This window comes from Equus quagga, chromosome 21, assembly GCF_021613505.1.
Source record: "Equus quagga isolate Etosha38 chromosome 21, UCLA_HA_Equagga_1.0, whole genome shotgun sequence".
In the NCBI taxonomy this organism is placed as follows: domain Eukaryota; kingdom Metazoa; phylum Chordata; class Mammalia; order Perissodactyla; family Equidae; genus Equus; species Equus quagga.
In genome coordinates, this window is record NC_060287.1 from 12,986,216 (window position 1) to 13,002,294 (window position 16,079).

Sequence of the window (16,079 nt, forward strand, 5' to 3'; positions counted from 1 at the left end):
ATAGGCTTATCCAAAGTTATACTTTTCCAGGAGACCCTCATTCTAGAGTAGTTGAACAACCTTAAAATTTCCACTGAGGAACAATTGAGTGATCAGAAAGAATTTTATGAGTTTGTATGATCATAATTTGGGCCTGGCAGAGATAATTTTAAAAGCTCATTCTGAGACATCTATATTTCCTTTTGATAAGGAAAAGTTACTGGGGAAGACTATCTTTAAGAATAAGAATAAATTTCATATTATCATGACTCATATGTGTAGTAATCAAGCATATAAAACTAATACTTTCACTAATTTACTACTAGAAGAGATAATGTTTCTTATTGATTATAGTTCTTACTCTTCTTTCCCCCTTTATATGGATTTTTATTCTAGTGTATTTCAAACAAAAAAATATGAGTGTTCATATCTGATATCATGAATATAGACTTATGTTTTATCCCATGCCTTGATCACAGGTTATTTTTAGTATTTCATGATTAATATGTGTAGAACCCCATGGTACCTGATGATCGTCATTTCATTGATTTTATGAGAAAGGAAATTCTAGTTCATAGGTATATCCACAGAAAGAGGAATGGGGCTCCTCTTTCAGAAAATTTAATTCTGAGACCAAGAAGTCATTTAACGAGTTGTTTTTATAAGAATAATTTGGTATCCCAATGGATGGCATCTCAGAGATCAACTAAGAAATACACAACCTCCTATTGTTATTATGTCTGTGTGGGATGTAGGATCATTTAATAGTGTCATTGAGACACTGTTCCAAATAATTTTCAGTGACTAGAGGTTTTAATAGTAGCATTAGAGATGCTTGTATATATATTTTTCTAAAGTATGATTTTAATAAAGTTAATCTTTTGAAGTACTTGGTTTGTAAAGCAATTTGGGCAACACAAATTGCTTTTAATTGTTCTCCCACTAGCTGTTCAAGCTGCCAATAAAATTGATCAAAGCTTAGGCATTTATTTCTTATTTCCCATTTTAAAAATGTAAACTCACATAAAGAGTGAGTTTTTAAATTCAATATTCTTGGAAACAAACTTAGGTATAGTCTTACCTAATTACGTATGGTTTCCTTCTGGTTCTAATAACCTGTAAGTTCCCTCAAAATAGCTATTTACAATGACAAAGTATATTTTTGCATCTCTAGAGTTCAGAGTAAAAAAGTACATTTCTAAAACATCTACTAGTATATCTTTTGCCTACAAAATAGCAGGAACTATTTAAATAAACCAAGAACTGAGCCTGCAGAATAAATGATGTTAATTTGTCCTCTCAGAGTATGTGCCCAAGATGTTTCCACCATTATGCAGAGTATACGTAGTCTTTTAAAATTATTATTTTTGGTCACATAGATGCAGTTTTAAAAAGGGCGAGACTGTATAATGTTATTAACAGTGGACATCAGTCATTCTGAGTTTTTATCAGCGTTTGTAGTTGAGGGCCAATAAGCAACCAATATAGCTATGATTAGAACCACCCCGTTGTCTAACTGTACTTAAGAGGAAATAAGAAAGGTGGAGGAGAGGAAAATTGGATAAAAATAATTACAAGAAGTGAGATATAATTCAGGTGTTTAAAAAGACCATGTCTGTGTACCACTCTAAGAGGTTCGCTACTTAAGTTCTGATTGTCACATTTCCCTGCATTTGACAAAATGCATGTTTTTGAAAAAAAAAAATTTAAATATCTCTATGTCTCAACTTTTATGATGAAGTTAGACCAGAAGAATTAATTATTTGATGAGATTACCATATGAAAACTAGAAACTAACCTCCTACCCACAAGCCTGTGGAAATAATTGTCGGCTTTATTTACTTTATTATGCAATGCTTGAGTGAAAATAAAGGCAGAAGGTCAAACTGTGCAAGTAGAGAAGAAGAACAAGTACGAATCTGTGTGTATGTGTGTGTGCGTGTCTGTGTAGCATTTGACAACACTGGATTCTCAAGCGTTTAACTACTTCAGATGTTTAACATTTCTTCCTCTTTTACAATTTTTATACGACATTCAGGCAAATGATCATTTTCTGTGAACACCGCCCAGATTTTGGTTGGAGTGGCTATGGTTATGCATTGGCGCTTTTTGTTGTAGTCTTTTTGCAAACTCTGATCCTTCAGCAATATCAACGTTTTAACATCCTTACTTCAGCAAAAATTAAGACAGCTGTAATTGGACTGATCTACAAAAAGGTAAAAAATTTAAGGAATTCCCAATTTCTAAATGGACTGTTCTTTTACATGCTGTAAAATAAGGAGACTAAGGGTCAGCCCAGTGGCGTAGTAGTTAAGTTCACATGTTCTGCTTTTGTGGCCCAGGTTCACGGGTTCAGATCCTAGGCACGGACCAACACACCGCTCATCAAACTGTGCTGTGGCAACGTCCCACATACAAAATAGAGGAAGATTGGCGTAGATGTTAGCTCAGTAACAATCTTCTTCACCAAACAAAAAGAAAGAGGGGCCAGCCTGGTGGCAAAGTGGTTAAGTTCACACGCTCCGCTTCAGCGGCCTGGGGTTTGACAGTTCAGATCCCAGGTGCGGACCTATGCACTCCTTATCAAGCCATGCTGTGGCAGGTGTCCCACATGTGAAGTAGAGGAAGATGGGCACAGATGTTAGCTCAGGGCCAATCTTCCTCAGCAAAAAGAGGAGGATTGGCCATAGATGTTAGCTCAGGGCTATTCTTGCTCAAAAACTAAAAAAAAATAAAGAAAGGAAAAAAAAGAAAAGAGGACTAGGAAAATAGGAGACCATATTAAAAAGTTCTTAGGGTGCCCTTTGAATATACATTTGTTTTGCTTTAAAAGGACTTTGACTCATCAATATTGGTTGCATTAATTTCTCTATAGGGCCCTCTCCCCATAGTCCCTGAAACTTCTAGTCAACACTAATGCATGAATTTAAATGATGTTCTTTGTCTATTGTTGCGTCACAAAATTCCTCCTCAGAAAGTGAATGGAACTGAATATGTTCATGGCTGTCTACATTTATGTATCAAGAAAATTTCTCTTTTCACGATAATTTTCATTCTACAATCTACCTTTTTCTTTCATTCTAAGCCCTATCCTACACCCAACTTTGCTGTTCCTTATACCTGGCATAATCCTAAAGTTTAATTTGTCCTTTTCTGAAAATACAGTTTTAACTACCACCTCTTTACCATCCAGAGCCTTTTCTTGACATCATAATTATAAACAGTTAGAGAGTTTCCATGAAGTGAAGGACCTATACAATGAAAATTACAAGGCCTTTCTGAGAGAATTGGACGACGAAATAAGGAGATGGAAAGACATTCCACGGACATGGATTGGAAGAATAAACAGTTAAAATGTCCGTTCTACCTAAAGCAATCTACAGATTCAATGCTGTCCCAATCAGAATCCCAATGACATTCTTTACAGAATTAGAACAAAGAATCCTAAACTTCATATGGGGCAATAAAAGACCCTCAATTGCTAAAGCAATCCAGAGAAAAAAGAACAAAACGGGAGGCGTCACAATCCCTGACTTCAATACATACTACAAAGCTACAGTAATCAAAACAACATGGTACTGGTACAAAAACAGGTGCACAGATCAATGGAACAGAATTGAAAGCCTGGAAATAAAGTCACACGTCTATGGACAGCTTATCTTCGACAAAGGAGCCGAGGGCATACAATGGAGAAAAGAAAGTCTTTTCAACAAATGGTGCTGGGAAAACTGGAAAGCCATATGTAAAAGAATGAAAATTGACCATTCTTTCTCACCATTCACCGAAATAAACTCAAAATGGATCAAAGACCTAAAGGTGAGACCTGAAACCATAAGGCTTCTAGAAGAAAACGTAGGCAGTACACTTTCTGACATCAGTATTAAAAGGATCTTTTCAGACACCATGTCTTCTCAGAGAAGGGAAACAATAGAAAGAATAAACAAATGGGACTTCATCAGACTAAAGAGCTTCTTCAAGGCAAATGAAAACAGGGTTGAAACAGAAAAACAACCCACTAACTGGGAAAAAATATTTGCAAGTCACATATCAGACAAAGACTTAATATCCATAATATATAAAGAACTCACATAACTCAACAACAAAAAATCAAACAACCCAATCAAAAAATGGGCTGGAGACATGAACAGACATTTCTCCAGAGATATACGGATGGCCAATAGGCACATGAAAAGATGTTCATCATTGCTGATCATCAGGGAAATGCAAATCAAAACTACACTAAGATATCACCTTACACCCGTTAGAATGACAAAAATATCTAAAACTAATAGTAACAAATGTTGGAGAGGTTGTGGAGAAAAAGGAACCCTCATACACTGCTGGTGGGAATGCAAACTGGTGCAGCCACTATGGGAAACAGTATGGAGATTCCTCCAAAAATTAAAAATAGAACTACCATACGACCCAGCTATTCCACTACTGGGTATCTATCCAAAGAGCTTGAAGTCAGCAATTCCAAAAGTCCCATGTACCCCAATGTTCACTGCAGCATTATTTACAATAGCCAAGACATGGAAGCAACCCAAGTGCCCATCAACAGACTAATGGATAAAGAAGATGTGGTACATATATACAATGGAATACTACTCAGCTGTAAAATGGAACAAAATCATCCCATTTGCAATAACATGGATGGACCTTGAGAGAATTATGTTAAGTGAAATAAGCCAGTTAGAGAAGGATAATCTGAGTATGACTCCACTCATATGAGGAATTTAAAAATGTAGACAAAGAGAACAGATTAGTGGATACCAGGGGAAAGGTGGGGTCGGGGGTGGGCACAAAGGGTGAAGTGGTGCCCCTACAACACGAATGACAAACATTAATGTACAACTGAAATTTCACAAGATTGTAACCTATCATTAACTCAATAAAAAAAAAAGAAGTAAAAAAGAGGGATTGAAGTAGACAGGAATTGTATTGCAATAATAAGGACACATGACCGATATCCCAAAATCAATGACAAAAATGTCAATGGTGTGGTCTTAAAATCACGGGTGTTTGTCTAATTTTTCCAGAATCAGAACCAAAGGTGAAATTTGAGTTTTAATAGGCCCTTAATAAATAGTTTTGATGGCTACTGTAAAAAAATAAAATAAAAATAAAGAGTTTCCACGCTCCCATAGTTGTCACCGAGTTATTCAATAAGCAGGTGAATTTACATTCTTACTCTGTACTCCTCTGTAAATTGTGGGCTCTTCAAGATTTGGAATACAAACTTTTTTACCTGTTGTACCTTTATCATCTAAGAGAGTGGCTTTTATACGTTTTTATAAAAGTTGAATGACTGAGTAAATGAATAAATGAGCCATTACCTTCAAGAAATTGGGAGGAATTATTAGCATATATAATCAATGTGTAGAACTAAATGCAGATCTTTTAAAGATTGATGAGCAGAAAATCTACAATGATGGCCTGCCCTTAAGGAAGGTTTCACACAGAAAGGAAGCCTTGAAATGGTCTTTGGGAGAGATGTAGAATTTGTAAAAGTGGGAGGAAGTATTATAATTTGGGCCCAGCTAGATATAAAGCATTAGAGGCTGTTTGGCCCTATTGGGCCCACTTGGGGGCATAGAGTGGTTTTGGAGATCCTGGAATGACCCGGGACCAGTTGAGCCAGGCAATGGGAGTTGAACTTGCAGCAGACCTGGCTCTGTAGAGCACGGCCCAAATACAGGGTCAGAGGGGCTGCCCGAGCTGTAACTCCAGAGGCTGTAAATTCTGAGAAGTCCAAGTATGAAGGAAAGATAGAGTCTAGGAATCAGTTTAATGATTAGATCATTGGAATTTGGGTATAGGATTCGGGTGGATTTACCAGCATAAAAGAGTGGAGTGCAGTAGAAATTAGGGCAAGCTGTCAAAAATAAAAAGGAAAATCAAGTGTGGTAGGTCCAGTCCGTTGCAGGGACAAAGAGACTGGAGATAATGGAAGAGGGAACAGTGAGTACAAGGGTGAGACCATATGGTTCCTTGGAGATTGTTTAACAACAAAGGGCACTCAAGGATCAAAGGAGAACAGCAATCAAGCCAGCTCAGTGGATCCTGCCACCAGGATTATGATTTAATTCCAAGCCCATCAAACAAGCAGCAGAAGGCATTACAACCTGTATTGTTGGGATAGCACGCGCAGCTGGCAATGTTATAAGACAAGTCTTCCTTCTGAGTCTCTTAGCCTGCATCCGCCTTCCAGAGGAAGTTTCCCTCTACAGGACTAATTGGGGTTGTTAAATTTCCCTTCTCCTTGATAGGTTTTAGAATTTGGCTTTCTATCCTATTTAGATAACTTCAAGATCCTAAATGGCTCTCATAGTGGCACCAGATGACCCATGTTAATCTGATGTTGGACCTACTTTGTCAGGGACTTGTTATTAGAGTTGGGTAAAGCTGGCCGTAGACCATTTTCTTGGCAAGGAGGGAAGGTGTTAGGACTTTCTTGTTCTCTGTCCATCCACATAACCGCTACTGGTTTGGAATAAAGTTCAGGGAGTATAGTTTTAAGCTTTGTGGGAAAAACCCTGCTCTCTTTCCACTTGATCACTTTAGGAGTTTGTGGGTCTTAAAACTCAGATTTTGTCACCACTTAGCTCATTGGTGAAGGCACCGTGAGAATTCTTTCTTTTGAAGAAGAAGAAGATTAGCCCTGTGCTAACATCTGCTACCAATCCTCCTCTTTTTGCTGAGGAAGACTGGCCCTGAGCTAACATCTGTGTCCATCTTCCTCTATATGTGGAACACCTGCCACAGCATGGCTTGACAAGCGGTGCATAGGTCCGCACTCAGGATCTGAACCGGCAGAACCCCGGGCCGAAGAAGCAGAACGTGCTAACTTAACCACTGCACCACTGGGCCAGCCCCTCCGTGAGAATTCTTGAGGACTAAGAAATAAAGTATGCTTCAAAAGCAGCATCAGTTAGTCCTGGGCTTAATGTGGGTGGTCTAGGGTCATTCCTTCATCAAACACTGTCTGATAGAATCTTTTGAGATTTTAAAAACAAATGAAGGTGGTCAAAAGGTACAAACTTCTAGTTATAAAATGTCATGGGGATGTAACGTACAGCATGGTGACTATAGTTTACAATACTGTATTGCATATTTGAAAGTTGCTAAGAGAGAAAATCTTAAAAGTTCTCATCAGAGGCTGGCCTGGTGGTGTAGTGGTTAAGTTAGGCGCACTCTGCTTTGGCGGCCCAGGGTTCACAGGTTCAAACCCCAGGGGTGGACCTACACTGCTCATCAAGCCATGCTGTGGCAGCAACCCACATACAAAATGGAGGAAGATTGCCACAGATTTTAGCTCAGGGCCAGTCTTCTTCACCAAAAACGAAAGTTCTCATCATAAGAAAAAAAATTGTAATTATGTATGGTGATGGATGTTAACTAGACTTTTTGTGGTGATCTTTTCACACTGCATGCAAATATTGAATCACTATGTTGTACACCTGAAACTAATATAATGTTATATGTCTGTATACCACAATTTAAAAAAAAAAAAAAAAGAAAGGAAGAAAGAAAAAGAAAAGACGAGAGATTCTGAGCATGGGGTACTGACAGGGAGAACAGGTTTGGGTTAGAGACCAAAGTGCTATTTTCCACTGAAGGAGTAAAGTGAGGCTATAAGGTATCTGAAAAAGATGATAAAAAACTAATAACAAAAAAATAAAATAAAAATAAAAAAGCTTTCTGATTTCTAAAAAAATTTTTAAAAATTTAAAAAATACTGTATATTGCACTGTCCAGCTTGGCAGCCACTAGTCACATATGGCTATTGAGCCCTTTGAATGTGGCTAGTGAGACTAAGGAAGTGAATTTTAACTTTAATTAATTTAAATTTAATAACCACACCTGGCTACTGGCTACTATATTGGATAGTAATTCAGTGTCTAGACTATCTACGTTTGTAATGTAAAAGTTTATTCTTACCTTAATTGTGATAATTATAAGATGCAAAGAAAATTGATAAAATTTAGTTACATTCTTTAAAATAGAGATACTTAAGTGTGGTCAGGAGCTGGAGAGGCAGAATCCAAATCCTACACTTTGGATTTGGAGTCAAAAAGAGAATCCTGGCATACATGTGCATACAAAGGAACTGAAGAAGAATGAATCCTTAGAGATGTTCTGAGGGTCCGCCTGTAGTTCACCAGGTCTCACTGAAAGTATGGTAACCACTGGTGGAGAACCACTGGGATAGGAAGTTTTAGGGCCCTTCCAGCTCTAAATTATATGATGTCTATAACTTATAGCCAGGATGGCCAGGAAAAACAGGATGGTTAATATTGCATAATATTGCATAATATTGCATGATGTGGGTCTGAAAGATGAATTGCATGAGGCAAAGGCTCTATTGTTGGAAATACATGGTGGAGGAAAAGTACGGAAACGAGTACAAGCCCTGCTCAGAAAATTTTGAGTAGATTAATTTAGCTAGAGACAGTGTTTTGTGTACAGGATGATGGGGAGGGGTGGGGTAGTAAGACAGAAAGGAGTGCAGGTTTTTTTTAAGAACCTTGAAAGATACATTGTAAAAATACACTTTAGTTCTATAGGAAATTGGCACTCATTTGAGCCATAGGGTGAATGATCAGGAGAAAAAGACTGAAAATAAATAGGGTTGGAAATAAGGAGTACCTGAGAGCTATTTCAAGAGTTCAGGAAGTGAAGATATGAACTAGGGCCATGGCCATGAGTCTAGAAAGGAAGAAATATATAAGAGGGAGAATGTGAAATTGCAAAACAAATTTCATCGTCAAATGATAAAATGAAATATTAGTGAATTGAGCTCTGTTATGATCAAGATATTTTCAGCCAGTAGAAGGGGTTTTTGAGGCTGGGAGTTATGTCTGGTTCGGCTGGGTTTTCTTAGAGCGTAATTCTGTAAATGAAATGAATGAAGTTTCAAAAAGTGGTAAGTCACAGGGTTGTGCTTGTGTGTGTGTGTGTGTGTGTGTGTGTGTGTGTGTGTGTGTGGACTAGGATTCAAATGAAATGTAAACATTGTAGAAAAGGAATCTAAATTTGGATGGAATCTAAAAATAACAGCATTTCTTAGATGTGATTATGATTACAATATAATTGTTAAATGAAGATTAATTAATTTTCCTTTGGATAGAAGAGTATTTATAAACTCCCAACTTTTTACATTGTTTCAGATTTTACAGAGGGAGTTGTTTCTTTTTACCTTAGTCTTGCTTTCTCTCTTTTATCAGATTAAATCCTTCCTACTAGACAATTCTAGAACATGTTGCACTGTCCACTGTAATTGCAGTGTCATATTACAGTATTCTTTCAAGTTTTCTCATGTAAAAAAAAAGGGGGTTTAGATTGTGTAATTTAGCAATAAGTGCTAGCTAGATTGCCCTTCGCAGCCTGTGAATTTTGTACCTTACAGAAATGTAAAAGTTTATTTGGCAGAAAAAATACTGAAAGAAAAATCAGTGCTCCTAATGTTAAAAATCCCATGCAGAACAAATCCAATTACACAGTGCCCTTTACTCTTTTTCTTAATATTTTGAAAGCAATTAATTTTTAAAGAGAATTTTCTTTTGTATATTGAGTAGAATGTATATGATGCGCAAAATATGAAAGAGAAATGACAACCATCCGTAATTCTAGACTCCAAAGATAAGTATTGGTGTATTATTTTACATGCATACATTCTATTTGACATATACTGTTTTATAATCTATTATTTGCTTAATAATATATCACGAGCAAAAGTATTGAGAAAATACTTTGTAATATGATTTCCTTGAGATTTATTTTTTGTATTTAATTTCTTTGATTTAATTTTTTAAGTGCATTTTTTCTTATACACAAACATAAGTTTAAATAAATGCATAGAAGAGACTTTCATATATATAAACTATACTTTTCCCCTACTAATGTCATTTTGTCTTCTATTTCACTTCCCCCCTTGCTTACGATCTACACTCATAGTACATGTGGTTTCATTTTTTTTGGAGAGGGTTTCTTTGTTTTCTAGAATTTGGGTAACATTGTAAACATATTCTTTTCAAAAATTTCTTTTTTTTTGTTATTCAACAATTGAATGTCTCACTGGCATAACACTAATCATGCATTTTAATGGCTACATAATATTCCATCTTATGTCTATAACCTTAGTTTATTCACACTATGAGCAATGGTGCAAAAAACATCCTTGTGTATACTTACGTTTTGTCACAGGAGCACCATTGCTGGGCTTAAAGATAGATGGACATAATTTTAATTTTAATGGGGATTTCAAATATTTTTCAAAAAGTCTGGAGCAATTTATATTTTCAATGGACACATATCAAAGTACCAATTCCACACATCCTTTGTAGCCATTGCAACATTATCTTCTTTTTTTTTAATCATTGCTTTTGTTTTTTTGAGGAAGATTAGCCCTGAGCAAACTGCTGCCAATCCTCCTCTTTTCGCTGAGGAAGACTGGCCCTAAGTTAACATCCACGCCCATCTTCCTCTACTTTGTATGTGGGATGCCTACCACAGCATGGCTTGCCAAGCGGTGCCATGTCTGCACCCGGGATCCGAACAGGAGAACCTCGGGTCGCTGAGAAGAGGAACATGCAAACTTAACCACTGTGCCACCCGGCCGGCCCCGTTACTATTCTTATTGTTCATTTTTGATGGCTCTCGTGGTCTATCACCGTAAAGATTGCAAAGAGACATTCAAATATTTTCTCATGTTTCTTGTGATATCTTTTTCCAACAGAAGGGCATTTATTTGATTCCTTGCATAATTTAGTTACTTGGAACTGCTCAATCTTTTACTATTTTCATAAATACTAAGTACTATTTATCTTTTCTTTCTAGAAGTGTGGGAGAAATAGTTTATATTTATTTATAATTATAAGTTGGAGATGGATTCTATCAGAGATCAATGGACCTCTCAAAAAAATGTTACAGACTTAATGAAATGCAAATTACATTTCCTGGATTTCTGTTGTTTTTCTTGGCCACATTAGGTGGTCAGTAACTTATTAGGGGGAGATTAAAAAGCTACATTTGACTTACATATTATGTTTGTCATTTATGGTTCGTCTCCCTCTGCTAGAAGGTAAGCCCACCGAGGGCAGGGTTCTTACCTGTTTCATTCACTGCTGTTTCCCCACCTCCTAGAATATTGCCTCGTATGTATGTAGTAGGTGCTCAATAAATATTTATGGAATTGAAAGAAAGCTACATTTGGAGAAGATGTGTCTAGAAGCTTAACTGTTGCTGTGACTGGTGTTTTTTCCTGTTTTTCCTTTTCCGGCAGTAATATTCATTCTCTTTCATCATCAGCACAACTGTCCCCCTTTCTAGTCAGTAGCAGAAATGTTTCCAATTTGCTGTGCAAAAATGTAAACGAGGCTTGAACACTGCGGTAGCCACAGAGCTTAGGGGGATCCTGGCACCTTTTGAACTTCCCAGGGCTGTGCAGTCCCTCCGGTGTGCCCCGTGGCCTTCCCCTTGCACTCAGGCCCCCTGCTTTAAGCTAGGGAACATTAGGAGAGTTCCTCTGAAGGCCTGCCTGCTCGTGTTCTGGATGAGCTTTTCCTTTGGCTGTGTGTTATTCATTTGTTGAGTAAACAGATTGTGAATGCCTAGTGTATCGCATTTGCTCTTGTTAGCCCCAGCTCCCTTTCCTGTCTCTCTTTACATCAATGTAGTGGAAATTCTGTAAAATTTTTGGCCTAGTAATGGACTTTTGCCTGGTTTCCAGCACAAATGCCAATTTTCCACTACTTTTACAGTTATTTATGCATTTCACTGGGAATTTTAAATGGATGGAGAATGAAATAAGTGAATTCTACTGTCAACTTTAGTAAGAAGTTACCAATAATTAAGCGTGGGGATATTGAATTCAATGTACAAATATTACATAACGTTCACAGAGAGAAAGTGAGAATTGAGCCTTAGAAGAAGAGATGTATTTCCATCTGCTCCATGAAGCCTTTCCAAATTCTCATCCCTCTAAATTCCCATGGCCCTTCTTAGCCATTTTTATACTTATGATCATCCTGTGTGTGGAGTGTATGTAGGGGTGGGTTTGGGGGGGAATCTTCACAAACACATTATAATTTCCTTGAGAATTGGGACAGTATTATTTTAAAATTTTTCACAGTTTCAAGCATGATACTATTCATCAGCAATCATTAGATATTCACATCTTCATTTGTGTACTTTGTATTGATAAAGTGTGGATGGTTTAGCATTATAGGGATACCAATGAATAGAGGGGAGCCTCACTGCTAGAAATCTAGAATAGGTTTCTTTTGTAATTTTGCCATCAACACGTTGTAGAGCATTCTTGGTGAACATATTTGCTCGGGAACCCAAATATTACTCTCTACTAATATACAGTGAATTTTAAAACTGTATACATTGAATTGTATTTTCCTGCTCTGGAAACATTAAAAAACATGTCTTAATATTAAGTGATCCAAATAAATAGTCTTGTGTATTTTCCTAAATATATTAGAAATTGATATTAAGAGTTACCATTATTTGACTGTAAAGAAGTCCCATGATCTACAGAACTCTTTAAATATTTTGCCTCTCTTTTTCCAGGCTCTATTTTTATCTAATGTTTCTCGAAAAAAGTTTTCCACTGGGGAAATTATTAACTTGATGTCAGCAGATGCCCAGCAGCTCATGGACTTGACAGCAAACCTCAACCTCCTCTGGTCAGCCCCTTTTCAGATCCTGGTGGCCGTGTCACTGCTTTGGCAAGAGCTGGGGCCAGCAGTGTTAGCAGGGGTGGCAGTTCTTGTGTTAGTTATACCAATAAATGCTTTAGTTGCAACGAGAGTAAAAAAGCTGAAGGTAAGAAAATGATTGCCTCATGTTACGTGTGTCAAACAGAAGCTGAGTTTTCTGACTTGCGAATAACCATCTTGCTAATTCTCTATGTATGGAAAATAGAGATTATACACGGAAATAATCCAGATTTATCCTTCATTTATTCAACCAACATTGATTGGGTCTCTGTCCTGTGCCAGACACAGGAAGTAAAGCAGTGAGAACTGACAAGTTCCAGCTCTCTTTGGGCTGTTGACGGGGAGAGTCATCAAGCAAGCAAGTAAATACATATATAACATAACGCCTGGTGTTAATTTGAGTGTGAAGAAAAATTAATTAGGATAAAGTAGCAGAGTAAGAGAGTGTCATTTCACATACAGGGGCAGAAAAGTCCTTAGGAAGGATATGGTATATCAGCAGGGTAAAGGAGCAATCCATGTGATGTCTGAGAAGAAGGTGTGTCAAGCAAAGGGAACAGTGTGCGCACAGCCTAGAGGTAGGGGTGTGCTTGGGTCGCCTGAATAGTGGCAGCGAGGCTGGTGGGCTAAAGAGAGCAAGGAGTGACTGCGTGCAGCAAGTGGAGATTAAATGCTTGACTGAATTAATTTTACTATTCTTCCTTTACATTCAGTCAATGATTCATCTTACTATCAATATATTTTTTGACATCTGCCATGTGCCAGACAGTGTGTACTGTGCTGTACCGTAGGAATGGAGACACAGGACATAGTTGCCTGTGCTGAAGGAAATCACACTGTAAGGAGAGACAGATGTGTATATTATGCATATATGTATATATAGATCATTAATCCAATCTTTTAAATGTGAATATACCTATGCACATGGGTATGATGGAAATAAATAAATGAAGATATATAGATATAGATGTATTTGTATAAGCGTAGAAATAATCTAGAGATAGAACACCAGTCTTTTAATAATAGTTACCTATAGGGAAGAATTAGATGGAAGGAGGGAGACTTTTCAATTATTACTTTAATATATTTGCAATGAGAATTTACGTCTTCTTTTATATTTTTCTGAATTTTTCAAATAGTTGCCGAAAACATGACTAGTCTTTAAAGATGAGAACTAGAAAATAGCACATAATTATGAATTACTGAACACACTAGTATTTAGAATAAGTTTGTTTATAATTATAATGAATACCATTAAATAAGTTTTTCAAAAAAATATTCTGAATTTTAAATAATTTAAAGTCAAATTTTTAGGAATGGAAATACATTTTGGGGACCTTAATCTAGAGCCCTAAAACCTTCAAAGAGAATGCAATATTATGGTGAAATATACTAAACAGAAAATACACCTTTAATCACACAAACAGTAATGTGGATATTAACTTCTAGACGTGTACTTTGTTAGATATACAAATATTTATTATTATATGTAACATAATTGTGGCATTATTATTGGAAGAAAGTGCTAAGAAGCAATACCCAAAGAATGATAAATATAAAATAATATAAATGTTAAATATTTAAATAAATATACAATAATTACATGATATGTGCACAAAAGAAGAGCCAGTATTTGAAAATATATATTTTAGTCAAATTTCCAGAGTACTGCTAACATACAAGATAGTGTATTTACAATATAGAGACCTTGGTTTTCATTCCTGTGATACTTCTGTTATATATATATATATATATATATATATATATATATGTATGTATACATGTATAATTTAGAGTTTTGGGAATTTTATCCCATTTTACTAGAATATGGATGTTATTATTTCATTATTCAATTTTAAATAAATTATATCAAAATAAATATATTTTCTACTATTTTGGAAAGTACACACCTTGCTTTTGCTCTACTGCTGGCTACTTTTAAGTTTTAAAATATCTATTTGTAGCTATTTTCTAACATTATCAAAAGAATAATATTGTATGAATATTGTAAGATGGTTTTCTTCAACTAAATATTATATGAAATAGAGGGAATAGATTGTGTTTTTAAAATAGCTGTGGCCATGTCAATTAAAGTGTTAGCAACTTTTGTCAAATATGCTTTCATTTTCTTTCCATTAAATAGAAAAGCCAAACGAAGAACAAAGATAAACAGATAAAACTACTCAATGAAATCTTACATGGAATTAAGGTAATATAAAAGGGATTTGCTTTTAATTTAACTATTTAGAATATAGCAATAAGTTAGTCAATAAATGAATTTTTTACCATTCTCAATATCGAAGTAATGATATGTGTGTAATTGTTGGGAGAGTATTTCAGATTCCCAATGTATAAGAATCCTTATTGTTAAAAAGGCATTTAAATAAAACTAAATAAAATTCAGGTGTTTTCTTTTTGTTTCTCACCCAACAACAAAACACAAATATTCCAAAAGGCACAAGATATTATTTGTTTTAAGAGATTAGATGGAAGAGATGGAATGAAGCAGGCAGGAGTGGCAATAACTCAGTCATCAGTGTGAAGGCAGATTTATATGGGGGAAGTGATGAGCTGCCATCCGGGTTCTTTTATGTGGAATAGAAATGATCATACAAACGCTATTCTACAAAAACGTGTTGCAAACTATTTGTTCCCTAGGAAAGCTACTCCCCCCATGCCACTAATATTTTCTCTGTGATAAAATAAGTGAAACTTCATGAACTTTTACATCTATAATTTCAAATCCTATTGCACCTGGATTATGCCTTACCAGATTTTTCTAAAGGGCAAAATTTGCGAAGCCCACATGGAATTTCTTTCTGGCATTGACAACTGCATAGGAAACTCCCTCTGTCTGGTACGTCTGTGGTTACATACACAGGATATACCTATTATGTGTACACATTGATTCACCTTAAAATTAATAAATGCTCTGCTGTATTGTGCTGTGTAGAACTTTCACAAACTTGTAAATTGCCAAAATGAAAGACATTGTTAGATTAAAGATACCTTGAAAAGAGACTGATATCCACTTATTCGTCTGAAATTAACAGTAGCCTTAAGTAGTTCTGAAATCTAACTCAGTTTATTTTATAAGGTCGTACACCCCCAAATTAATATGATCCAAATGCATCTTGCACCACTCCATGGGTTAATTGATAGCCCCTGCATCCATAAAAAGTACAGCCATGTATGTTTATAGGTTTTAAATATTGATATTCATAAAAAGAAATTTGTATTATCAGTAGGACTAGAACAGTGTGGATAAAATAAAAAAATTTCCTCAGCATCCAAGACTTGAAATAGCAGTCACAGCAGTGAATACACACTAGAATGTTGGTAGAGGTCAAAGTGGCAATCAATTAGGATAGT

At 36.0% G+C, this 16,079-nt stretch overlaps 1 protein-coding gene across 1 annotated transcript in view; it reads left to right on the forward strand.

Moving 5' to 3' along the window:
- The window catches only part of LOC124231256 (multidrug resistance-associated protein 1-like), an 81,983-nt gene that overhangs the window by 17,020 nt on the left and 48,884 nt on the right, over window positions 1–16,079 (forward strand). The window contains exons 5-7 of the mRNA XM_046647939.1: window positions 2,018–2,195; window positions 12,559–12,813; window positions 14,851–14,916. Of these exons, the coding sequence (XP_046503895.1) occupies window positions 2,018–2,195; window positions 12,559–12,813; window positions 14,851–14,916 (499 nt within the window). The remainder of the gene's footprint in view (window positions 1–2,017; window positions 2,196–12,558; window positions 12,814–14,850; window positions 14,917–16,079) is intronic.